Raw genomic sequence first — 27,214 nt, 5'->3', positions numbered from 1 at the left:
CCCAGTCCTGCGTCTCCGACCAAGGTGGTAATATAAATGTAAGAAAAAAATGGTTCAAACGACTCTGAGCACTGTGGGACTTAACATCTGAGGTCATCAGTCCCCTAGAACCGAGCGGTCTAAAGGGCGACGGTCACGGACTGTGCGGCTGGTCCGGCGAAGGTTCGAGTCCCCTCGGGCATGGGTGAGTGTGTTTGTCCTTAGGATAATTTAGGTTAGGTAGTGTGTAAGCTTAGGGACTGATGGCCTTAGCAGTTAAGTCCCATAAGATTTCACACACATTTGAACATTTGAGCCCCCTAGAACGTAGAACTACTTAAACCTAAGGACATGACATCTATGCAAGAGGCAGGATTCGAACCTGCGACCGTAGCGGTTGCATGGTTCCAGACTGAAGCGCCTAAACGTAAGAAACAGTATTCCCACTTATATAGTAATTCCCAAATGGGAACCCCTTTGACCCACTGGACACGTCGTTTCACTCGTCTCTTGCTTCAGAATGACGTCAAAATGATTTTGCATGTTGCTCATACATAAAACTCGACTCAAGTATGGAACTCAATAGGGGTCGACAAACTACCCCTAAATTAAAAACCACCAAGAATACATATATGACCATGAAAACCTGCATTGTATGACTTGTGACATTCGCTAAATACATACACAATTCATCAACTAGGATCAACAGCACTACAGAGTTCTTCGCTGTCGATGCCATTTCCTACTGGAGAGTTCCTGGTTGAACGGTCGTTAGGGAACTCAAAAAGACTTGAAAGCCTTTCCAATCAGTGTGAAGAATTACACCGCCCGTTAAACGTGGATAAATGCTAGATAATGCCTATGATGGAGGTAACGAGACCAACAGCAGCCGATTATAAGATACGCGGTGAACTTTTAAAGCAGAACACATTGTTTATATATTTGGGCGAAGCACTAAAGGCTACATCTACATCCATACTCCGCAAGCCACCTGACGGTGTGTGGCGGGTAAGAAACGAGACGAACACATAAAAGTGGTAGTAGGGAAGGTGACGGAAGACTAATATGTATTGGAAGGGTTCTGGGGAAGGGCATACAAAATGCTGCTGCTGTGAATTCTAGAGCTTTGCCCCAGTGTTTCGAGTCGTTATGAAGTAGACATGACAACAGACATAGAAAGAATTCACATGCGCACTGTTTCTCCGAAATCCCGTTGGACGAATTTAGAGGAGTCTTATTCGAAGTGTGGGGCGGCGAAGAAGTTGTCGAATGAGTTGTTTGAATGTTCATTTCACGTAACAGACTATTGCCGATGCAACATATGTGGGACGGCGAAGAAGTCGTTGTTTAATGTTGAATGAAAGTTGAACATTGCCACCTTAAATCACGCGAGCCTGGCAACTAATTTGGTGGCCAGTCAGAAAGCGAAGGGAAACTTACTGACCTTAGTTCCCAGTCTGCACGGCCACATTCCTGTACAGCCCAGCTAAACGAAAAATATCCATAGTTCTTCACGGGATTAGGGCTGCTTCAATAAAATTTAAAGTTCCAAACAAGATTTTATTATCTTAAAGGCTCACACAAATTACTCGAAACTTCTGAAAATGCTAAAGACATTAAATATTGTTAATTCAGCCAATCGTTTAATAGTTCAGAGGCGACTTCTACAGCAAGTTCCTCCCGAATAGTTCATTACTCTAACTAACGGTGCTCTATTAATAGTTCGCAATAATGTTAAAAAAAAAATTAATGCTCGCCTTAAAAGTGGAGTTAGTCACCACTTGCCACGCGGAATTATACTTCACACGGACGGCACAATAACAGTTTGTTACCGAAGTCTAAACGATCCAGGACGGTGTACAGTCCTCGCGATTTTCAATGTCCGTTTACATTGCTGCGCTTGCTTGAATTTCTTCACGTTGACATTCAGAGCACTGGGCAGAAATCACATTGCTAAGTACGCGCATGTCACAGCCCGCTATGACGTCACCCGAGGCGAGGCGCGATCGGACGTTAAGCTCGCGTGGACTAGGCGTTGGTCTAATGCGGAGTGAGCTTACTACTGCCTCTGCCGCTCTTTTTATATAGCTCCGGCGCGTACCGCCAAGAGAGCATCTGTTCTTTCCGTTCCTATGCAGATGCCTGCAGCGTCCAAATGATCGCTATCTCAGGCACATAATCTTAAATATCACATTTAATAATAGCTTTACAAACTTCTCAATTTTTGTATACATACATCTGAGCAGTACAGAAGCACGTAGAAAATCTCAGCCCGCTAAAATTAAAACTTTACTCTCTAGAATTTTTACAATGGAACTAACGGTAGATTGTTACCTCTGAACCATAGCTTTATCAAGACTTGTATCAGCTGTTAATTATGCTACAAGACTAAAACTTGGTGTAGCTTTGTTAATTGTCCTATCTGATCATTGGTCTTAAAGAATTTGTTTTATCATTAAAATTTAAAGTACTTAATCTATAATGCTTATGTACATTTTACTCACAAAAGTAGTTTTTACTAAATTACTAAAAAAACTAGAAGAGGTAACTGATTGTGGTATTTCCATTATTATTATTAGGGTGAACTGAAGCATCCTACCAATTTTCAATATTGTAGCTCTATTATTTCGCGCCTCTGATTTTTCCGAAAAACGCGGATTCTGGAGTCAATTTTAGTTTTATGGTTTTGGAAACCAGCACCACTCATTAATGACTTCTTACTGCACCTTCTCACCAAATTTTGGCTTCCTAGCGTCATTATTTAGCGCCTCCTATTTTTCTTTCAAAACGTGAATTTTACGTAAACTACTAATTTTATAACATTAAGATTTGTTACCTGAAACATTATTACATAGAACTATACTTTAACAAAGTTTTACACACAAATCTTAATTTTTACTTTTATGTTAAATGTGGTGCAATACTATATGCAGGCGCGTTACGATGACGTGACGCTACTAGCAGTGAACTAGGGTAAGTCCCGTGCACTCGCTCGCCTCTGTATCTTATACATGATACAGCGCTTGCTTTGCTTCATCACCCCCTTTTTAATTTTCGTGAAAATCTATTTTTGAACAAAATTAAATTTCTAAAAGAACAAACAAGCGATGGATTACTTTAGTATACCTCTTTCAACTTAAGTTGCTTCTTCTTAGGAAATTCCTTATTACTACATACACAAAATAACCATACTCATATACACATAGAAAACCTAGTACAGAAGACATTCACAAATTATTTACATACATTTACATGGAAATATAAATTTTTCAATGGTTACAAAATAGTTATTTTTTTTTCTTTAAAATCAGTCTCTTCCTGAAAAAGAAAATACACACGACTTTTATCACTGCAACGCACTCACATTTTTCTTTTACTATAATACTCGACACTGTGGTGGGTGTCCTATTGTAACACTCATTTAATTTCACTGATTGACAAAATTGTGGGAGGAAATTGTATTCACTGTGGTTTGCGTCTCTACTTCCAATCTCCCTACCGCTTGTTGTCTGTCATTCATGCAGCCTGCATGTCCCTGAGAAACAGACAATACAGTCTAAGTTTCTGTTTTCAACTTATATCTAAGGTAGGACAAAGTACATTTTATAGTTTATATTCTGGCATTATTTTACTAATTGTGAAGTTGTCAGAAAGACATTTAGCACTAAGTCGTATCTGATACAATAGCTCCTACTTTCTTCTTTCATAAATAATCTTTTAGGTTCCTAAATAGTGAAAATTCTTTTAGCAAATTAATATATTAAGATCTTGCTTCAACTTAGAAAATAGAGTAACCTTTTAGTTTTAATGTACTCTGGCTTAATTATCGTATGGATTAGTTCATCAAAGAAGTCATTTGCTGACCAGCACTTTGCTTTATTGTATGAATTACTAAAGAAATTAGTTATTTTCAGTATACCGATTCCAAATTTCTGCATTTTCCAATATTTGTGTGTTTCTGTTGTCTGTTTAACTATTTATTTGCCTCAAGCAAGATTTAGCGTTTTTCACCATTTCACGAGACGTGAGGGAATTATTCTTTAATCCTACATCATTTACTTCAATTTACTTACTTCACTTCTTCACCTTATTCATTCTCTCCCTTTTCTTCCAGATTCAAAAATACTTCATTTCTCCACTTCTTTCTCCCTTTTCCTTTTGTCAGCCTATTGACGTCCTGTTTCTATATATTTGGTGCGATCCTCACACCACTTCCACACATCTCCATTTATTTAATTCTAAAACGCCATTGCTTGCCTCTATGAGCATTACCTTCTTACGCTGTTTTCCTTCAGACAACCTTATTTCTAGCAACATACTACCTTCTGCATAATCTCATGGATTATTCATATTCATACCGTACTTCGTATACTGCAAAGTGTCTCTCTTAGTTGTAGTTTCTAACCCTTTACAATTACATGAAATATTTTAATTTATTTATTTTAGCCATGTTTGCCTCTTATTGGTACTCAGACTTTTGTTTTGCCATTCACTAGGTAGATCCTTACTAAGAATACTTAAAACCTAATAGCATATATACAACATGAAGACATATGTGATTCTTACCTGTTATGATAGACCAGAAGAAGGGAATGAAACTTGAAAAGGAAATAAAGTTTCACCCAGCTGGGACTGCACGGTACGCCAAACCGTGTATCCGCCAAAGAGTGGCAGACTCCCTACAGTAATTAATTACTGTTAATTTTAAATTCCTTTAGATCCACAATATTTCTTAGACCTAGTTCTCTCTTACTCTTTGGATATTCCAAACGATAGGCATTTGCATGAGGTTTACTTACTATTCTAAATGGTCCATGATATACATGCATAAACTTTTTAGTTTCTGCAGAAATTTTCTTTGATTTTTCTTTTGTTTTGACCAGCACTAGCTCACCTCTGTATCTTTGTTCGTCAGCAATTTGCTTTGTTGATTGTACCTTTTCCTCTATTTCCTTTAGGATGTGTCTCTCTTCAACCTTAGCACTTTCCTCATTCTCACTGAAAACCAAATTTTCCTGCAAGTATCCTTTATTCTTTATTACTCTAATAGGCAGTTCCCAAGTTTCATTACTACCGCCTATATGACTTCCTATAAAAGACTCTCTTATCACTTTAGAGTCAGGTAAAGTTAAAATTAAGTTGTTCTGATCAAAATTGATCTTTCCCTGGTACTTTGATAAGAAATCAGTACCAATCAACATATCAACACTTAAGCCTAGCACAATCAAACAAGGATGATCTATTACTACGTCATTTATACCAATGGGTATCAAAGCTTCGTGTTGAACTGGTCTAGAGACTTTTCCAGTAGCACCTATAATCTTTAAGCCACTTACTTTCATAACTGTTAACTTCTCTTTATTGGGTATGGTGTTAAAAAATGTTTGTGATAAAGCACTTGCTTCACTGCCACTGTCAAGCAGACAACGCACAGTGACTCCTGATATGTTTACTTTGATAACAGGGTGAGTTATTTTACATTGAACAGGTTGCTCACACACCTCGTCTAATAAATCTCGTTCTATGTTCTTCCAGCTAAAGTAATTCTGATCAGTTGCAATTACATTTACATTTACATCCTGGGGCTCATCATGCTCTATAATCTTAGCTGCTTTCTCTAATCTGTCCACTAACTTTAAATCGAAGCATCTGACGACTTTTTCTACTTTTGTTTGCTGCACATCAGCCAAACTATCCTCTACCTCTGAGCAACTGCGTCCCTGCGCAATATTGCTGTTCATAAGAATGTCGTCACCTTCAACCATTTGTGGCACGTTTACACAGCTACTAGATTCTTTCACCTCGTTACTATTTCTACCCCCTTCATTCATCATTTCCTCCTCTCTAAAGTTTTGCAGTACTGATTCTACTTCTGCTACTTCTACTTCAGCTTTTAGATTGCCATTTTCATCGAAGATGTAAGCTTTTACTTCATCATTATTCCCATCAGACTCAAACCCATTATCCATTTCTTCCCCATTATCTACCTTGAGTTCCTGTTCTTCCTTGACCCATTTTTCTAGTGTATCCAAAATACTATCCACTATTTTGTGAGAGTGGCTTAACACATCACTGGTATTATCTGTATTTATTTCGTCATCCATGTTGTCTGTCTGTGTATGTTGGCTGATTGTCTGTGTTTCCGTTACTGGCTGTGTTACTGTTACCGCCTGGTGAGCGCCAGTTTCCTCATAGACGGGATTTAGTTTCCCACACGCGGCCTGTTGTGTTCATCTGTGACACCACTAGATATAGTAGCATCATGACTCCCTTCTTGTCTTAATGGCATAGTATTTACTTCTCCACTTTCGTCATAGTAGTTGTTACGAAAGCGTGGTGAGTATCTACCCCCTCTTCCTCTGTCACGGCTTTGGTTTCGATAGTTTGTTTTGGTGTGCCTAACTTCCATATTTCTAACGTTCACGTTTCCATTATTTTGTACGTGATTGTTAGAAGATTTGTTATTCTCCTGCACCTGCTCCTCAGCAGCAGCTACTCTTTCTACTCTTTCCAGATATTCAATAAATTTGTCTATATTATCTCTAGGGGCGGAAATGATCCTCTTCTGCCAGTACCACGGCAGCTTACCTTCTAAACCCATAATGATCATATCTGGCTTCATCTTTTCTGTCAAATGTGACAGTCTTGAAACCCACTTCCTAGCGAAATCCTTTACTGATTCACGCCCTGGGAAAAACTTCTTACCACTCCAGAATTCCCTTAACACATCATTTTGTTTGTTATGTGACCAGTATTCGTTGAGAAATGCAGACTTAAATTCAGATAAAGTTTTACATTTGATCATTACATCCGCTGACCATCGCAAAGCATCACCTGACAAATGACTTCTTATAAATGAAATTTTTTCTCTTTCTGACCAAGTGTTGGGGAGAACATCCTCAAAGTCATTCCAAAATTCAAGAGGGTGAATGTACTTATCAGGATCAAAGCGCAAAAACTGTCGACACCCTATAAAAGCGGCGTCAACTGAAGTCTCATGCTGTACAGTAGAATGATTAGAATTAACAGAGGTTACTCTATTTTCTAGGTTAGCAATGTTAGTATTTAATTCCTCTACTTGTGACTCTACTGCTTCTATCCTGGCAGAACATCTTTGTTCCACTGCACCACGAATTTCGGTACAGGTTTCTTTTACTTTCTCAATGTTTTTCTGACAAGTATCTACTTTAATTTGTACCTCTTTAACTTTGTCAGAGCAAAGTTTGGACTCGTTGCTCAATCTTTCGGACAACCTCACTTCCAAAAGTTCATCTGCCTCTTGATAATTTTTTTGAATTTGATCTATTTCACATTTGAAAGTACTATGCATTTTAGTTAACTGTTGCCCTACTTTTACTTGAATGTCATGATGAATAGCATCTATCTTATAATTCAAACTATTCCATTTTGATTGCAGTTCTTCTTTTAGTTCTTTATTACTAACCTCAATTTTATTCTCCAACTTTTTATTACTATTTTCAATTTTAGCCTCAATTTTATTTTGGTTTGATTCGAGTTTGGCAAACAGTATTTGCATCCAATCCGGAGCTTCTACCTTGATACTTTGTATCTCTTGACTTGACTGAGCTGGAGATATATTGAGCTCAGTTTCACTACCTGACAAAGTTAGCAACTCTACTGGCTCCCTTTTGACTTCTATTTCACTTATTGACTGCATCCCTGCACTCTCATTTAAATTAAAGTCATAATTTACTGGTGACAAATTACGTTCTAGTTCAATATTTGAGGGATTAATGGAACCATCCTCATTAAACTCAATTCCTGATCCTGAGGATTCTTGGTCAGAGACCGGTTCCCTTCTGAAATGTACACTACTTTCCATATCTTTTAGTTTGTTAGCAGCAGTTAATAAATATTTTAAAAGTCTTTGACTTAACTTAAATGCTTGATTTCGACGAATGATGTCGTCGCGGTGTACCAGCAATCGTGATGCGACGCGTCGCGACGTATTGAAGGCAGCAGCAGCAGCTGTAGCGTCGAGTACCGCCACAGGAATCGCCTACTGCAATAGCTACAGGGGGGGGGGGGGGGGGGGGGGGGGGCAGCAAGGCACCGTTGACCGCTCGGCGCAGCCGGCAGCTGTCTCGCAGATCAGCACAGCTCCGCGATGACGCACCGTCTTCCTTTAGTCTCAGCGCCGTCGGCAGCCGCGATCCAGCATCGTCGCCTTCCTCACCATCGTCACTAACCAACGAACAGCGGTAGACACTTATTGTTATACACTACACCCGCCTTTACTGGTAACACTGTTCCCACACTAGTTCAATTCAGTGTCCTGTTATTGCCTACCGAGTTCGTTAATTTATACCAATCGCTTTCACACATCGAGCACTTTTATTTGCTTTTAATTCAGTTTTCCCGGCCGATGCACCATATGTGGGGCGGCGAAGAAGTTGTCGAATGAGTTGTTTGAATGTTCATTTCACGTAACAGACTATTGCCGATGCAACATATGTGGGACGGCGAAGAAGTCGTTGTTTAATGTTGAATGAAAGTTGAACATTGCCACCTTAAATCACGCGAGCCTGGCAACTAATTTGGTGGCCAGTCAGAAAGCGAAGGGAAACTTACTGACCTTAGTTCCCAGTCTGCACGGCCACATTCCTGTACAGCCCAGCTAAACGAAAAATATCCATAGTTCTTCACGGGATTAGGGCTGCTTCAATAAAATTTAAAGTTCCAAACAAGATTTTATTATCTTAAAGGCTCACACAAATTACTCGAAACTTCTGAAAATGCTAAAGACATTAAATATTGTTAATTCAGCCAATCGTTTAATAGTTCAGAGGCGACTTCTACAGCAAGTTCCTCCCGAATAGTTCATTACTCTAACTAACGGTGCTCTATTAATAGTTCGCAATAATGTTAAAAAAAAAATTAATGCTCGCCTTAAAAGTGGAGTTAGTCACCACTTGCCACGCGGAATTATACTTCACACGGACGGCACAATAACAGTTTGTTACCGAAGTCTAAACGATCCAGGACGGTGTACAGTCCTCGCGATTTTCAATGTCCGTTTACATTGCTGCGCTTGCTTGAATTTCTTCACGTTGACATTCAGAGCACTGGGCAGAAATCACATTGCTAAGTACGCGCATGTCACAGCCCGCTATGACGTCACCCGAGGCGAGGCGCGATCGGACGTTAAGCTCGCGTGGACTAGGCGTTGGTCTAATGCGGAGTGAGCTTACTACTGCCTCTGCCGCTCTTTTTATATAGCTCCGGCGCGTACCGCCAAGAGAGCATCTGTTCTTTCCGTTCCTATGCAGATGCCTGCAGCGTCCAAATGATCGCTATCTCAGGCACATAATCTTAAATATCACATTTAATAATAGCTTTACAAACTTCTCAATTTTTGTATACATACATCTGAGCAGTACAGAAGCACGTAGAAAATCTCAGCCCGCTAAAATTAAAACTTTACTCTCTAGAATTTTTACAATGGAACTAACGGTAGATTGTTACCTCTGAACCATAGCTTTATCAAGACTTGTATCAGCTGTTAATTATGCTACAAGACTAAAACTTGGTGTAGCTTTGTTAATTGTCCTATCTGATCATTGGTCTTAAAGAATTTGTTTTATCATTAAAATTTAAAGTACTTAATCTATAATGCTTATGTACATTTTACTCACAAAAGTAGTTTTTACTAAATTACTAAAAAAACTAGAAGAGGTAACTGATTGTGGTATTTCCATTATTATTATTAGGGTGAACTGAAGCATCCTACCAATTTTCAATATTGTAGCTCTATTATTTCGCGCCTCTGATTTTTCCGAAAAACGCGGATTCTGGAGTCAATTTTAGTTTTATGGTTTTGGAAACCAGCACCACTCATTAATGACTTCTTACTGCACCTTCTCACCAAATTTTGGCTTCCTAGCGTCATTATTTAGCGCCTCCTATTTTTCTTTCAAAACGTGAATTTTACGTAAACTACTAATTTTATAACATTAAGATTTGTTACCTGAAACATTATTACATAGAACTATACTTTAACAAAGTTTTACACACAAATCTTAATTTTTACTTTTATGTTAAATGTGGTGCAATACTATATGCAGGCGCGTTACGATGACGTGACGCTACTAGCAGTGAACTAGGGTAAGTCCCGTGCACTCGCTCGCCTCTGTATCTTATACATGATACAGCGCTTGCTTTGCTTCAGAAGAATATCCCTTCATGAACGGATCAAGGAAGAAAGAGGGAGCCTACGGAAGCATGTATCAGAATTTTCCGTTGTCTTAATATTCGAATGAAATACGACAGAAAATCGTCTCTATTGATACGAAGTAACATCTGCCACCCATTGCGCTGTAACTTGTGGAGTATATACACTCCTGGAAATTGAAATAAGAACACCGTGAATTCATTGTCCCAGGAAGGGGAAACTTTATTGACACATTCCTGGGGTCAGATACATCACATGATCACACTGACAGAACCACAAGCACATAGACACAGGCAACAGAGCATGCACAATGTCGGCACTAGTACAGTGTATATCCACCTTTCGCAGCATTGCAGGCTGCTATTCTCCCATGGAGACGATCGTAGAGATGCTGGATGTAGTCCTGTGGAACGGCTTGCCATGCCATTTCCACCTGGCGCCTCAGTTGGACCAGCGTTCGTGCTGGACGTGCAGACCGCGTGAGACGACGCTTCATCCAGTCCCAAACATGCTCAATGGGGGACAGATCCGGAGATCTTGCTGGCCAGGGTAGTTGACTTACACCTTCTAGAGCACGTTGGGTGGCACGGGATACATGCGGACGTGCATTGTCCTGTTGGAACAGCAAGTTCCCTTGCCGGTCTAGGAATGGTAGAACGATGGGTTAGATGACGGTTTGGATGTACCGTGCACTATTCAGTGTCCGCTTGACGATAACCAGAGGTGTACGGCCAGTGTAGGAGAACGCTCCCCACACCATAATGCCGGGTGTTGGCCCTGTGTGCCTCGGTCGTATGCAGTCCTGATTGTGGCGCTCACCTGCACGGCGCCAAACACGCATACGACCATCATTGGCACCAAGGCAGAAGCGACTCTCGTCGCTGAGGACGACACGTCTCCATTTGTCCCTCCATTCACGCCTGTCGCGACACCACTGGAGGCGGGCTGCACGATGTTGGGGCGTGAGGGGAAGACGGCCTAACGGTGTGCGGGACCGTAGCCCAGCTTCATGGAGACGGTTGCGAATGGTCCTCGCCGATACCCCAGGAGCAACAGTGTCCCTTATTTGCTGAGAAGAGGCGGTGCGATCCCCTACGGCACTGCGTAGGAACCTACGGTCTTGGCGTGCATCCGTGCGTCGCTGCGGTCCGGTCCCAGATCGACGGGCACGTGCACCTTCCGCCGACCACTGGCGACAACATCGATGTACTGTGGAGACCTCACGCCCCACGTATTGAGCAATTCGGTATTACGTCCACCCGGCCTCCCGCATGCCCACTATACGCCCTCGCTCAAAGTCCGTCAACTGCACATACGGTTCACGTCCACGCTGTCGCGGCATGCTACCAGTGTTAAAGACTGCGATGGAGCTCCGTATGCCACGGCAAACTGGCTGACACTGACGGCGGCGATGCACAAATGCTGCGCAGCTAGCGCCATTCGACGGCCAACACCGCGATTCCTGGTGTGTCCGCTGTGCCGTGAGTGTGAGCATTGCTTGTACAGCCCTCTCGCAGTGTTCGGAGCAAGTATGGTGGGTCTGACACATCGGTGTCAATGTGTTCTTTTTTCCATTTCCAGGAGTGTATGTACTGTGTGAAGCACAAGAAGTATTCGTGGTAGGTCAGTAGCACGTCGCCCAGCGTAGCTGCGTCATACATCGACAGTGTCACCCAAAAGGTCGTTGACACTTAAAAATGCACTGATTCACGGAATAGTGTAGATGGAGTGTTAACACAAGCTTTACACGCGTGGAATGACACGGAGTTGTATTGAAATAAAAACGAGTGCAAAAACCGGCCAACGAAAGGCCCTGGACAGCAGCATATCAGTGACCTCGCATGACAACATGCACAACTGCAGAATTTGAGCTGCCGAAAATCCTAGGTCTGTCATGGAAACCCTATTGAATGACGAGAAAGTAACGACGTTCTGTGGACTTACCATATCAATTGTGATGGGACCTTCCTTCTGCGAGAAAATGCGGAGTGCTGCTTTTCAAATTTTCAGCGTGACAGTATGTTACAGAATCGCATCATCCCTTGAAACGTCTCTGTGAAGTCGTTTCATAAGACGCTTGTCGAATTCGGTGCAACTTATTCACTTTACTACCTGATTTTAGCTCAATTTATGAACTCTTCCAGAAAAACTGAGCACTCAAAAAAGGCCTATTGAATATTATATGTGTGTTTTAATGTGGGGTTTCGGTTTTGTTTTGTGGGAAACGCTGAGTTGGTCATCGTGTGCTGGGACAGACGATGTTGCTTCTCGATCGAAGGAGAGCACAGAATGACCAACTTAGGTTTTCAATAACTGAACACAGACGTTTACCCGTCTTAGTCGAGGGCTGTGTCGAAGTCTGTTTTAGTGCGTGAGGCTGGTGACGGAGGGCTACCCTTCTGGTAGCTTCCGCTGCAGGGGGAGCTAGGTAATCTCGAAAGAGAAAGCGGCACGCTTCGGTGAACGCTTGGTGAGTACGGGTCGTAGCTCTTAAGGGGGGGTTTCAGGTGATAGGAAACAGGTCGAGTTAGGATTTCATTATGTTTAACTACTGAAATACTTAAGAACTTCAGCTTAACTGAAGCGTGTAGCGCGTCATTTTTACGAATGTGCCATAATTACATTGCTTTAAATAAGCGATTTTTGGGCGTTTGATCCAAAAGTGTGGAAGTTACTTTGTTCATTTTGAGCCGCGATGAAGTAGAATTTCAAACGGTAAATCTGATCAGGAAAAGCTGGTTAGGATCACTTCTACGGTACGTGAGTGTAATACTGTATCCAAGCGAGTATGATTTTTAATCTTCTATTTTGTGGAAATTGCTTTTGTCTTTGTGTGCCGATTTTGTGCCACGTGTTTGGTAATCAATGACCCTTCTGGTCCACCACGGCACCGCAATAGACTTTATCTTAACAGTTTGCTTGTTTAGTGAGCTATAATTTCTGCAAGAATATCTCTTCTTTCGTGCGCTTTCTACAAAGCAACACAACAGTTTCATTCGGAAGGCACCATGTGCTCTAGTTCGGCCGTTTGCAAGCAGCAGACGAAGTTAGTATGTTGAATAATTATCGCACAGCCTAGTGCATTGGTTAAACCTCTGTCCAGAATAGTGCATGCATAGAATCGTAATGCTAATCTCTATGAGAGATTTTTATGATATGAATGCAAAGGAGATGGTAATATCATTATCTCTCACCCCCGTTTACTGTGTTTCTTCTTTCTGTGGTTAAATTGTGCTCTGTTACATTGTCACGTAATTCGTACTTAAATATTTCTAGTCAGTTATGTGTAGTTACGATGTGCAACCAGATCCTTAGATACAATAAATAATCTACGTGAAAGATAAATTCTGTGGTGTTGGTCTTACCCACTTACACCAATTTCCAATACTGAATTAATCAAGTTGCTTCATGCATGACGTGGAGTGCTATTTATCTGGCTACTTAAAGAAATTTGCATACTTGCAATTAAATTATTAAAGAACTTAACCTAATAATTTTCCAGCTCCGTTTTTTTCTAAATGGTTAGGTAGGGCTTGAGCTGGTGGCGACCCTGAATTTCTGAATTTTTATCATTATTTGTGTGAGAGAAGCAGCTAGAAATGCGAGATAACGTATATGGCTCGATGAGAAACGTCGTGGAGATAGTAACACGTTACATCCTATTCTGGGTGATAAACAGCTGCTCGAAGGTACGATTTTTTTGCAGTATGGCGCTCCACAGCACATTGGTAGACGTGTGAAAGATCTCGTTTGATGAGGACCACGCGCTGAGCCCCCATTTCCGTCGTGCCTGGCCTCCCAGGTCCCCGGACCACAACCTGAGTGATTACTGGTTGTGGGCTTACCTGAAGTCGCAAGTCTTCCGCGACCCATCCGACCTCATTAGAGACGCTAAAAGACAACATCCGACGGCAGTTTCTGATCATACCTACTGATATGCTGTGCAGTGCTGTTCATATCATTGTCCCTCAAGGTATTGTTCATGAATGAAGGCCGACATGCAGAGCATTTGTTGTAAAGAACATCGTCTTTCCTAAAAATCAGCATAACAATTGATTTATTTGTTTCACATCATGTAAAGCACTATCTGTTGCTCATTTTGTCAACTTTTTTGGCTTCAATAAAACACGGTTCCATTTCAAGCATATGTGTCAGTTCTTACCACTGTACCCACAATATCCCGTGAAAACATTGAATTTTCAGGTGTTAACGGACTTCTGAGTCACCCTGTAATGTAGGTGTATGAAGCGGGTGTGCTGCTGACCTACCACTAACATTTCCTGTGTCTCGGGACCACTGATGCCGAACCTGTGCCCTGTGGACGATTTTCTCTAAGGCGTCCAGAATGTCTATTTTACATCTGTCCTATTACGGAGTCGCGAGTTCTTTCAAAAAATTACTAGGCGAGTTGTTACCGTGGCAGAAGGATTCAGAATCGGGAATGGATGAACGTGATGGGATTTCCAGTTCCGGAGTTTTACTTAAAACCAAGGGGAAGCTCCCGAAAACCTTGACCAGAGCTGGAAGATTAGAATTAATTGTAATTAGTTTCTGGGAAAATATTGTTCAGTTTCGTGTGTGTGAGTGCGGAAGAAAGTGTACTCTGCCGTTACAGACAATAGACTCTTACCGAAAGCATAAAAGCCGGCCGGAGTGGCCGTGCGGTTCTAGGCGCTACAGTCTGGCCGCTACGGTCGGAGGTTCGAATCCTGCCTGGAGCATCGATGTGCGTGATGTCCTTAGGTTAGTTAGGTTTAGGTAGTTCTAAGTTCTAGGGGACTGATGACCACAGCAGTTAAGTCCCATAGTGCTCAGAGCCATTTGAACCATTTTTTGAAAGCATAAACCCGATTACGAGAGTACCTAATGCACTGTTTATTGTTATCTTTGAGTCGGGTACTGATCAGCATCATGGATAATATCTACAGTACTGTTGTTCAAAGAATGAAATTTATAAGGTGTTTACCGATTCTGTGATACGTCGCATGATTAGATACCGGGTGGGCACCAATTGCCCGCAACAAGTTTACTGCTTGCGCAACTCTGCGAGGGCAGCTTCAGCTGTATCTCAGCAAACAATTCGACTGCGATCGATGAGATATGTTGTAAACAGTTCGGCTGCGTGCGAGTGTTTTATTTGCTACTTGGTAATGTTTGCATTTTTGTCATAAGTCACTTCCTTCAGTTGCTGTGCTGTGTATGCCAGTTCCTACTACTTGTATAGTCGGATGTAGATTTTCTTTGAAGCAGATCTCGTGGAGGAATATTCGGGCGTTAGCGTATCGTCCGATTATAAACAGAATAACATCTCATTCTGGAAACATCCCCCAGGCTGTGGCTAAGCCATGTCTCCGCAATATCCTTTCTTCCAGGAGAGCTAGTTCTGCAAGGTTCGCAGGAGAGCTTCTGTGAAGTTTGGAAAGTAGGAGACGAGGTACTGGCGGAAGTACAGCTGTGAGGACGGGGCGTGAGTCGTGCTTGGGTAGCTCAGGTGGTAGACCACTTGCCCGCAATAGGCAAAGGTCCTGAGTTCGAGTCTCGGTTCGGCACACAATCTCAATCTGCCAGGAAGTTTCATATCAGCGCACACTCCGCTGCAGAGTGAAAATCTCATTCTAAAATAACGTCGATATAGTTATTATTCGACCACAATATTGTTGCACCTGGGACTGAGGGCACTTCCGTCGGCTTATCTGAGCCAGCTCGGAGTCGGAGGGAAGGCGGAAAAGAAAAACTGCAGTTAAGCAACGAAAACTGCATTAAAATTGGTGAAATTGATTTCTGAAGTGGATGGTCCATCATTAAAAGGATGAACTCCAAGTTCTTCACCTGCTGTATCTGATTCACTGGAAGCCGTTCCAGTTTCGTCTGCCGTGTCAGTTCTCATCTCACTGTCGTCTAACATGCTGCATATTCATCTTCTATTTCCTGGTCAACAGTGATTATTAGACTCTCTCTTGTTTCTCCATTAAACCATTTCCGCGCCAATATTCATTTCTGTCCCTTCGATAGCTTTTACACAATGATGTTGGATACTTTATGTAAATAGCCTTTTGTTATTTTGTTATTTGTTTTGGGTAGTTAAATTAGTGGGAGAAACGTTTTTCTGCTTTGTTTGTTTTGGTGTATTCCAGATTAGCTCTGCAGGGTTGAAATTACAGTGATATGATGGGAGCCTCAGAGCAGTATATAGCTTACGCTTTAAAATGGCATCTGCTTCTAAAAAAAATGCTTTGGTTTATTATAATACACAATTTTCAGTTTGTAGAAACGCGTTTCAAACCTGAATTTGTTCTGGATGAGCCATGCAGTTATGTCACCTTCACGAGTTGCGGTAATGAGGGGCTTTATTTCTCTGAACAGTATGTTACACAGCGTTATCAAAAACAGCTGTACCGCCAGCTGGGATGTTAGGAATCAGTTTTCCTCCTAACCCTTTGGGATGATTATCCTTATATACACTCCTGGAAATGGAAAAAAGAACACATTGACACCGGTGTGTCAGACCCACCATACTTGCTCCGGACACTGCGAGAGGGCTGTACAAGCAATGATCACACGCACGGCACAGCGGACACACCAGGAACCGCGGTGTTGGCCGTCGAATGGCGCTAGCTGCGCAGCATTTGTGCACCGCCACCGTCAGTGTCAGACAGTTTGCCGTGGCATACGGAGCTCCATCGCAGTCTTTAACACTGGTAGCATGCCGCGACAGCGTGGACGTGAACCGTATGTGCAGTTGACGTACTTTGAGCGAGGGCGTATAGTGGGCATGCGGGAGGCCGGGTGGACGTACCTCCGAATTGCTCAACACGTGGGGCGTGAGGTCTCCACAGTTCATCGATGTTGTCGCCAGTGGTCGGCGGAAGGTGCACGTGCCCGTCGACCTGGGACCGGACCACAGCGACGCACGGATGCACGCCAAGACCGTAGGATCCTACGCAGTGCCGTAGGGGACCGCACCGCCACTTCCCAGCAAATTAGGGACACTGTTGCTCCTGGGGTATCGGCGAGGACCATTCGCAACCGTCTCCATGAAGCTGGGCTACGGTCCCGCACACCGTTAGGCCGTCTTCCGCTCACGCCACAACATCGTGCAGCCCGCCTCCAGTGGTGTCGGGACAGGCGTGAATGAAGGGACGAATGGAGACGTGTCGTCTTCAGCGATGAGAGTCGCTTCTGCCTTGGTGCCAATGATGGTCGTATGCGTGTTTGGCGCCGTGCAGGTGAGCGCTACAATCAGGACTGCATACGACCGAGGCACACAGGGCCAACACCCGGCATCATGGTGTGGGGAGCGATCTCCTACACTGGCCGTACACCTCTGGTGATCGTCGAGGGGACACTGAATAGTGCACGGTACATCCAAACCGTCATCGAACCCATCGTTCTACCATTCCTAGACCGGCAAGGGAACTTGCTGTTCCAACAGGACAATGCACGTCCGCATGTATCCCGTGCCACCCAACGTGCTCTAGAAGGTTAAGTCAACTACCCTGGCCAGCAAGATCTCCGGATCTGTCCCCCATTGCGCATGTTTGGGACTGGATGAAGCGTCGTCTCACGTGGTCTGCACGTCCAGCACGAACGCTGGTCCAACTGAGGCGCCAGGTGGAAATGGCATGGCAAGCCGTTCCACAGGACTACATCCAGCATCTCTACGATCGTCTCCATGGGAGAATAGCAGCCTGCATTGCTGCGAAAGGTGGATATACACTGTACTAGTGCCGACATTGTGCATGCTCTGTTACCTGTGTCTATGTGCCTGTGATTCTGTCAGTGTGATCATGTGATGTATCTGACCCCAGGAATGTGTCAATAAAGTTTCCCCTTCCTGGGACAATGAATTCACGGTGTTCTTATTTCAATTTCCAGGAGTGTATATCACCGTAATAACCGTATGATTTAGATTCCAAATTATAAATTAATACTGATCCTCCAGGTTTGACAACAATAGCTCTTTGGCCTCCACTGCTGTTAGTCATTACACCCGGAACTTCTTCATGCTACGAGCATTTTTTTATGGTATAATGTGTAATGCACCCACGTTTTTTCCGTGAATTCCATGGTGTATTTTTCTCCTTTTCATTAGGGCTAACTGCTCCGTAATATTATACGCGCTTTGTGACAATGTCGGAACTATGAATTAGTACGGTTGTGTTATTTTCACATTTTTTTAATCGAACCTCCATCTCTTTCAAAATTTTTGCAAGTGTTTCTCTTCGCGCCCTGAACATTTATTTTAGTTTTTGAAAATATAAGCAGCTTCCTCTGTGCTCGGATTTATTTCTTCTGGTCACAACACTTTATCACAAGGTTTTATCGAAGTCAACTAGAGAAACTACTTTAAAAAAATGGCTCTGACCACTATGGGACTTAACATCTGTGGTCATCAGTCCCCTAGAACTTAGAACTACTTAAACCTAACTAACCTAAGGACATCACACACATCAATGCCCAAGGCAGGATTCGAACCTGCGACCGTAGCAGTCGCGCGATTCCGGACTGAGCGCCTAGAACCACGAACCGCCTCGGCCGGCAAAACTACTTTTCTAGCAGGCCTTTGTTTTCTAGGGGTTTTCATTTTTCCTCAATTCCTTCCGCTTACTTAAGATCTTTCAAAATTTGTTTTACTGTTTCTTTCTGGTTTCCTTGCCATTTTTGCCACTCGAAAGACTGTTTTCTGTATATGTTACTTTATCCTGCTTTTTTTCCTTTCAGGCAAAATTCACCTGAATATGTCCACTTTCTCGACATCCACTTTCAGGGGTATTCAAGATTATGGACAACACCGCACCCGACTATAGAAAGTATTTCACGAGGACACGCTGAACCACTTCACAGATAACTTGGCAGCATTGGCGGTGCGATGAATTCCCCTTAGTCACCACTGCACTTGTTTACTGTGTCGTCACCGTCACCGCTAACGGCCACGGGAGGCCAAGGGCAGGCGCGGTGAGTTTTCGTCAGTCACCACCATCCTTATTTACTGTGACGTCACCACGTGGTTTCGATTAAGGCAATGGGAGGCCAAAGGCAGTAATATCGTGGTTGGGTAGTGAATGGTTGCACTGGGTCTTTCGTTTGGCGTTTATCCATTCCGATGATGTTCTGCTTGTTTTGCTGAAGTTTTAATGAGCAATAAAGATGAAAGTGAAAACTCTCTGTACGTCCATCTTTTCAGAGATGCTTGTGGGACCTCGGATGGTCAGTACACAATGTCAAATCAAACACCTTACAGCTGCTTAATTTCCAAACTGTTATTTTATTGGGCTACCAGTTTCTGCGATATACGAGAAATACGCCATTTCAGGTCCCATGACCGCACATGTGGGAAGATTCCAACCTCGGTTCCCGTCAATATAGGGGCCAGCATTCAAAGACTGGTTCAAATGGCTCTGAGCACTATGGGACTCAACATCTTAGGTCATAAGTCCCATAGAACTTAGAACTACTTAAACCTAACTAATCTAAGGACATCACAAACATCCATGCCCGAGGCAGGATTCGAACCTGTGACCGTAGCAGTCCCACGGTTCCGGACTGCAGCGCCAGAACCGCATGGCCACTGCGGCCGGCTTCAAAGAGTGGTATCTGTAGATTTCTACATGATACAGCGATCACTTTAAACATCATTTGCTGACTGCTGGTAGCTATTTTTGACGGGAACCGAGGTTGGAATCTTCCTACATGTGCGGTCAGAGGTCTTGAAGATGGTGCATTACATATCCGAAGCTGGTAGCCCAATAAAATAACAGTTTTGAAAGTAGACGGCGGAAAGGTGTTTGAGTTGACATTCAGAAAGTGAAAATTTTACATGTTTCGCTCTATTGCTTGACAACAAGCGAAATTCGTAGACGCAGATTGTGTTTCCTCCCGAAATTTAGGTTTCCTACATTATAAGCTTTGAAAGAACAACGAATGCTTATCAGACATTCTACAGGGCTTCGGCTTTGATTTTCTGAATAAACGTGAAAAAAACAAGCGCAATATATGCAGGAAATGGTTTTAAAATACAGAAATGGAGCTATGAAACTTTTAAATTTTTAAAGGCGTTTATTATCATCATATAAACGATTTGGGAACAATCTGAGCAGCCGTTTTCGGTTGTTTGCAGATGACGCTGTCGTTCATCCACTAATAAAGTCATCAGAAGGTCAAAGCAAACTGCAAAACGATGTAGAAAAAAATATCTCAATGGTGCGAAAAGTGGCAGTTGACCCTAAATAACGAAAAGTGTGAGGTCATCCACATGCGTGCGAGAAGGAACTCGTTAAACTTCGGTTACACGTTAAATCAGTGTAATCTAAAAGCCGTAAATTCAACTAAATACCTAGGAATTACAATTACGAACAACTTCAATTGGAAAGAACACATAGAAAATGTTGTGGGGAAGGCTAACCGTTTTATTGGCAGGACACTTAGAAAATGTAACAGACCTACTAAGGAGACTGTCTACACTATGCTTGTCCGTAGTCTTTAAGAATATTGCTGAGTGGTGTGGGACCCTTACCAGGTAGGACTGACGGAGTACATCGAAAAAGTTCAAAGAAAGGCAGCACGTTTTGCATTATCGTGAAATATTGGAGAGAGTGTCACAGAAATAATACAGGATTTGGGCTGGAATTCAATAAAAGATAGACGTTTTTCGTTGCGACGGAATCGTCTCACGAAATTCCAATCATCAACTTTCTCCTCCGAATGCGCAAATATTTTGTTGACACCGACAGCGGAGTGTGCGCTGATATGAAACTTCCTGGCCGATTAAAACTGTGTGCAGAACAGCAGAGCCGAGCGGGATTAGCCGAGCGGTCTCGGGCGCTGATTGCCTTAGCAGTTAAGTCCCATAAGATTTCACATACATTTTTTTTTTTTTAAGAACAGCAGAAGAGCTTCTGTGAAGTCTAGTAGGTAGGAGACGAGGTACTGGCAGAACTGAAGCTCTGAGAACTGGTCGTGAGTCGTACTTGGGTAGCTTAAATGGTATCAAAGTTCCCTGCAGATTAAAACTGTGTGCCCGACCAAGTCTCGAACTCGGGACCTTGCCCGCGAAAGGCAAAGGTCCCGAGTTCGAGTCTCGGTCGGGCACACAGTTTTAATCTGCAGGGAACTTTGATACAATGATTGTTCACGTATGTGGAAAAACATGAGCAGTATGTAGTTTCGACTTGTAGTAATGGCCTTGTGAAGCCCACTGGAAAATGACTGCATAGCCGAAACCGACAAAGAGTGGCGTTTATAAACACTATTATTACGGAACATACATTCTTGGCAGAAATAATTCCCTTCAAGCATAACTCTTCGTTTTGTAAGTTTTTCTACGGCTGCAAACATGTTAGTGGGCAGTGGCGTCGTGAGTCTGAACCGGGGGCAAAGAAGCAAAAGAGCATTTAAATGTCATCACCAAGTGCGCTGAGCGAATAGAAACGATTTGATTACAGTACTCATATGTCGGTCAACAATGGTAACGCGATGCTTTTGTAGACTGGCTGTATCAGGAGCTGTAGAGGTAGAGCGCTTCAGACAGAACTTGCAGGATGTCGTTAGTAAGTTTCCTGGTCATGCTCTTGTAATAGAGATTGACTTGAGCCTGCTTGGTATAGACTGCGAGAGTCTTGCCATCAAAACCGGTGCCAGAGACAGGGATTCGTCCGACATTATTCTGAATGTGTTGTCCGGAAATTATTTCGAGCAGATAATAAGAGAATCTGCTCGTCAAAGTAGCGTCTTAGACATCCTAGCAAGAAATAGACCTGAATTAATTATTTATTTAAGGCACGGGAAGGTATCAGTCATCATATGGTTGTGACTATGACACAGGAATTAATTACAAGGAATGTTAGGAAAGGTATGAAAATATTTTTTACTTATCAAGAGTGACAGAATAAAAATTGTAGAATATCGGAGTGGTCAGAATAAAATATTCAGTGCTGAGGACGAAGATGTGAAGCACAAATTAAATACTGACATTTAATACACCTTAGAAAAGTATGTTCCGATCTAGGTCTCAAAAGATGTGAAAGATGCACTGTGGTTTAATAGCCGTGTTAGAAAACAGCTTCGTAAACAAAGAGAGAGAGCTTCATCACAGATTCATGAGAAGTAAAACCTAGCTGAAGTAAAATTTTGTCAACCGATCTCAGTAAAAACCCTATGACGTTTTGGTGTTACCTAAAATCAGTAAGCGGTTCGAAATTTTCTGTTCATTCACTCAATGGCCACATTGGCACCGAAACGAAAGATAATAGAGAGTTGACCGAAATACTGAATTCGGTCTTTGGAAATTGTTTCACTGCGAAATTTCGTAAGACGGTCCCTCAATTCAGCCATCGTACACAAGTCGAAATGGCAGATACTGAGATAACCGATCGCGGAATAGAGAAGCAACTACAATCACTTACTAGTCGTAAGACGTCAGGATCAGATGAGATATCTATAAGATTCGACAAACTTGCTTCCCGTCTAGCAACAGTTTATCGTAAGCCGCTGGAGCAACGAAAGGTACCTAGAGATTGGAAGAAAGCACAGGTCATTTTCGTGTGCAATGAAGGTCATAGGACAGACGTATCGTTGAAGTCGATATGTTGCAGATTTGTGGAACATCTTTTACGCTCAAGAGTTATGACGTTTTTGGAGAATAAAAATCTTCTCTATAAAAGTCGACATGGATTTCGCAAACATATATATGAAACACGAGCGTTCTGGGGCGTCTTGCCACGGTTCCCCCGTCGGAGGTTCGAGTCCTCCCTCGGGCATGGGTGTGTGAGTTGTCTTTAGCGTAAGTTAGTTTAAGTTACATTAATTAGTGGGTAGGCCTATGTGGCCCATGATCTCAGCAGTTTGGTCCCATAGAACCTTACTAATAGATTTCAAATTTCAAACACGAGCTTATCAACTATCAGACCAGATTTGCGCCTGGATTCAAGACTTCCTTGCAGATAGAACGCAACATGTCGCTGCTAATGGAACAAAATCGGAAGATGTAAAGCTAATTTTGTAAATGAAAAACGCCTTGTCTTGCTAAACTGTATTTTATTTCTTCCGGGCGAGATTCATCTTTTACTTTAAGGCACCTTCAGTTGAATATAAAATGATGTAGTTTCGTTTTGATATACGAGATTTATAGATTATCGAAGAGTTAATGTCTTGTTTTTTACGTAAATAAGTGATTACTTACAGATATTCGCATTTTGGCTGGCATCTACGTCTCCTGTGACCTGCTCGCAAGCTTGGGGTCAAAACTTCACTTACGAAACATTAGCTCGTTTTCGTGTTACGAAGTAATAGTGTGACCTCCAGCATGTGACGACATGAGAGGAAACGCAGATGCCAGCAAAAAATGCGAATAACTGTAAGTAATCACTTATTTACTTAAAAACAAGAGTGCAGCGTTTTGTAACCTATAAAACTGGCATATCAGAACAAAACTGCATCATTCTAGAGTCCATTGAAGGTAAATAAAAGGCGAGGGCGTTTGAAAGAAATAAATTACATTGCAGCAAGAAAAGGTGGTTTTAAATTACAAAACGAATATTTCTGTGCTTCCGAAAGACGATGGCAATGCAAACAAACTTGTTAAATGTAAAGGTAATTTTGCGAAGTCCCCAGAGGAAGTGTGATGAGACTGTTTACGGTGTATATAAATGATCAAGCAGAAAGCGTCGGAAGCTACTAAAGACCGCAAATAATGCGGTTGTGTGTCAGAAAGGCAGCGCCGGAAGACAGTATCGATTTGCGGAACGATCTGCAAAGTATTGATGAAAAGTGTAGGCTCTAGCATTTGGTCCTGGACGTAAATAAACGTAACTTATGTAAAATATTGCGCATACACAGGAAAAGAAATCTGCTAACGTGCAACTACACTATTGACGAGAAACTGCCGGGAACAGTATCTACCGTGAAATTCCAAGAAGTAACAATCGAGAGCGACCTTAAGTGAAACGACCACAAAAAACAAATAGTGGGAAACGTAGATGCCGGACTGAGATTTGTAGAAAGAATTTTAAGGAAATGCTTGTTATCCACGAAAGATGTGGCTTACAGTGCCCTTGTTCGAGCGATTCTTGAGTATTGACCGTCAGTCTGGGTTCCTTAAGAGTAGGACTGATAATAGAGATAGCGAAGATCCAACGAAGAGCGGCGCGTTTGGTCACGGGATCCTTTAGACGGCACGGAAGCGTTACAGAGGTGCTCAACAAAATGCAGTGGCGTTGTGCATCACGGAGAGGCTTACTATCGAAATTTAGCGAGAGCACGTTCCGGCAAGAGCCGGACAATACAGGGTGGTCCTTGATAGTGACCGGGCCAAATATCTCACGAAATAAGCGACAAACGAAAAAACTACAAAGAACGAAACTCATCTAGCTTGAAGGGGGAAATCAGATGGCGCTATCGTTGGCCCACTAGATGGTACTGCCATAGGTCAAACGAATATCAACTGCGTTTTTTCAAATAGGAATCCTCATTCTTAATTACATATTCGTGTAGTATGTAAAGAAATATGAATGTTTTAGTGGGACCACTTCTTTCGCTTCGCGACAGATGGCGCTGTAATAGTGACAAATATATAAGTACGTGGTATCAAGTAACATTCCGCCAGTGCGGACGGTATTTGCTTCGTGATACATTACCCGTGTTAAAATGGACCGTTTACCAATTGTGGAAAGGGTCGATATCGTTTTGATGTACGGCTGTTGTGATCAAAATGCCCAACGCGCGAGTGCTGTCTATGCTGCTCGGTATCCCGGATGACATCATCCAAGTGTCCGGACCGTTCGCGGATACTTACGTTATTTAAGCAAACAGCAAGTGTTCAGTCACATGTGAAACGCCAACCACGACCTGCAACAAACGATGATGCCCAAGTAGGTGTTTTAGCTGCAGTCGCGGTTAATCCGCACATCAGTAGCACACAAATTGAGCGAGAATCTGGAATCTCAAAAACATCGGTGTTGAGAATGCTACATCAACATCGATTGCACCCGTACCATATTTCTATGCACCAGCAATTTCATGGCGACGACTTTGAACGTCGTGTACAGTTCTCCCACTGGGCACAAGAGAAATTACGGGACGATGACAGATTTTTTGCACGCCTTCTGTTTACCGACGAAGCGTCATTCACCAACAGCGGTAACGTAAATTGGCATAATATGGACTATTGGGCAACGGAACATCCACGATGGCTGCGACAAGTGGAACGTCAGCGACCTTGGCGGGTTAATGTATGGTGCGGCAATATGGGAGGAAGGATAATTAGCCCCCATTTTATCGATGGCAATCTAAATGGTTCAATGTATGCTGATTTCGGACGTAATGCTCTACCGATGTTACTACAAGATGTTTCACTGGATGACAGCATAGCGATGTACTTCTAACATGATGGATGACAGGCACACAGCTCGCGTGGGGTTGAAGCGGTACTGAATAGCATATTTCATGACAGGTGGATTGGTCGTCGAAGCACCATACCATGGCCCGCACGTTCACCGGATCTGACGTCCCCGCATTTCTTTCTATGGGGAAAGTTGAAGGATATTTGCTATCGTGATTCAAAGACAACGCCTGACAACATGCGTCAGCGCATTGTCGATGCATGTGCGAACATTACGGAAGGCGAACTACGCGCTGTTGAGAGGAATGTCGTTACACGCATTGCTAAAAGCTGTGAGATTGGCGGACATCATTTTGAGCATTTATTGCATGCATGTGGTATTTACAGGTAATGACGCTGTAACAGCATGCGTTCTCAGAAATGATAAGTTCACAAAGGTACATGTATCACATTGGAACAACCGAGATAAAATGTTCAAACGTACCTACCTTATGTATTTTAATTTAAAAAACCTACCTGTTACTAACTGTTCGTCTAAAATTGTGAGCCATATGTTTCTGACTATTACGGCGCCATCTATCACAAAACGAAAAAAGTGGTCCAAGTAAAACATTCATATTTCTTTACGTACTACCCAAATATGTAATAAAAATGGGAGTTCCCATTTAAAAAAAAAACACAGTAGATCCGTTTGACCTATGGCAGCGCCATGTAGCGGGCCAACCATAGCACCATCTGGTTTCCCCCTTCAAGCTAGACAAGTTTCGATCTTTGTAGTTTTTTCGTTTGAAGCTTATTTCGTCAGATATTTGGCCCGGTCACGACCAATGGACCACCCTGTATATTACTTCCGCCGACATACATCTTGCGAGAAGACCAAGACATAACATTTGAGAAATTACAGAGGCTTACCGACAGTCATTCTTCCCACGCGCCAGTCGAGAGTGGAACAAGGAAGGAGGAATCGGTTAGTGGTACCAAAAGTACCCTCCGCCACACACATATGTAGGTGGCTTGAAGAGAATTATGCAGATGTAGATGATACACAGTCCATATAAACATCTATCCGTTTTTGCAAGGATCCTCATTACAATGCAGACGCAGATGATTTGGGTAACAAAACGAACGAATCACTGTACCGGGCGTAGATCTCGTCGTCCCAAAACACTTGCCGAACAGCCGGCAAGGTGTAGACTCACCTTCTTAAGAGTATTTACGTACCGGCGAGAACAGCAAGCAGCTGTTTCATAACTCCACTGAAGCGGAAGAAGCTGAACATTCTTGCGTAGGCGTTCAGCGGGCACTGGGAGATAAGGAGCAGGTGGCTTCTTCGTGTGCAGCCTTGGGTCGCGTCTACGGCACTGCTGCGGTAGCGGCCCGCCAGGTGCACACGGAAACAAGTGCCGCGCGGCGAGCTCGCGTGATGTCACAAGAGCTCCGATAACGGCGGATCGGCTATAGGAAGCTAACAGAAGGGATCACGTGACTTAAACTGGAAACGATTACATGCACCGTCTCATATATACACTACTGGCCATTAAAATTGCTACACCAAGAACATGACGTGCTACAGAAGCGAAATCTAACCGACAGGAATAAGATGCTCTGATATGCAAATGATTAGCTTTTCAGATCATTCACACAACGTTGGCGCCGGTGGCGACACCTACAACGTGCTGACATGAGGAAAGTTTCCAACCGATTTCTCA

General features: G+C 42.8%; 1 protein-coding gene across 1 annotated transcript in view; it reads right to left on the bottom strand.

Moving 5' to 3' along the window:
• LOC126355804 (facilitated trehalose transporter Tret1-like) overlaps positions 1-26,865 on the bottom strand; it is a 113,531-nt gene extending 86,666 nt beyond the window's left edge. The window contains exon 1 of the mRNA XM_050006227.1: positions 26,727-26,865. Coding sequence (XP_049862184.1) covers positions 26,727-26,784 — 58 coding nt within the window. The 5' untranslated portion in view covers positions 26,785-26,865. The remainder of the gene's footprint in view (positions 1-26,726) is intronic.
• Between the last annotated feature and the right edge of the window lie 349 nt (positions 26,866-27,214).

Source organism: Schistocerca gregaria, chromosome 3 (genome assembly GCF_023897955.1).
Source record: "Schistocerca gregaria isolate iqSchGreg1 chromosome 3, iqSchGreg1.2, whole genome shotgun sequence".
Lineage (NCBI taxonomy): Eukaryota > Metazoa > Arthropoda > Insecta > Orthoptera > Acrididae > Schistocerca > Schistocerca gregaria.
The sequence above is the reverse complement of the archived record's forward strand: the minus strand, read 5'-3'. Positions and strand labels throughout refer to the sequence as shown.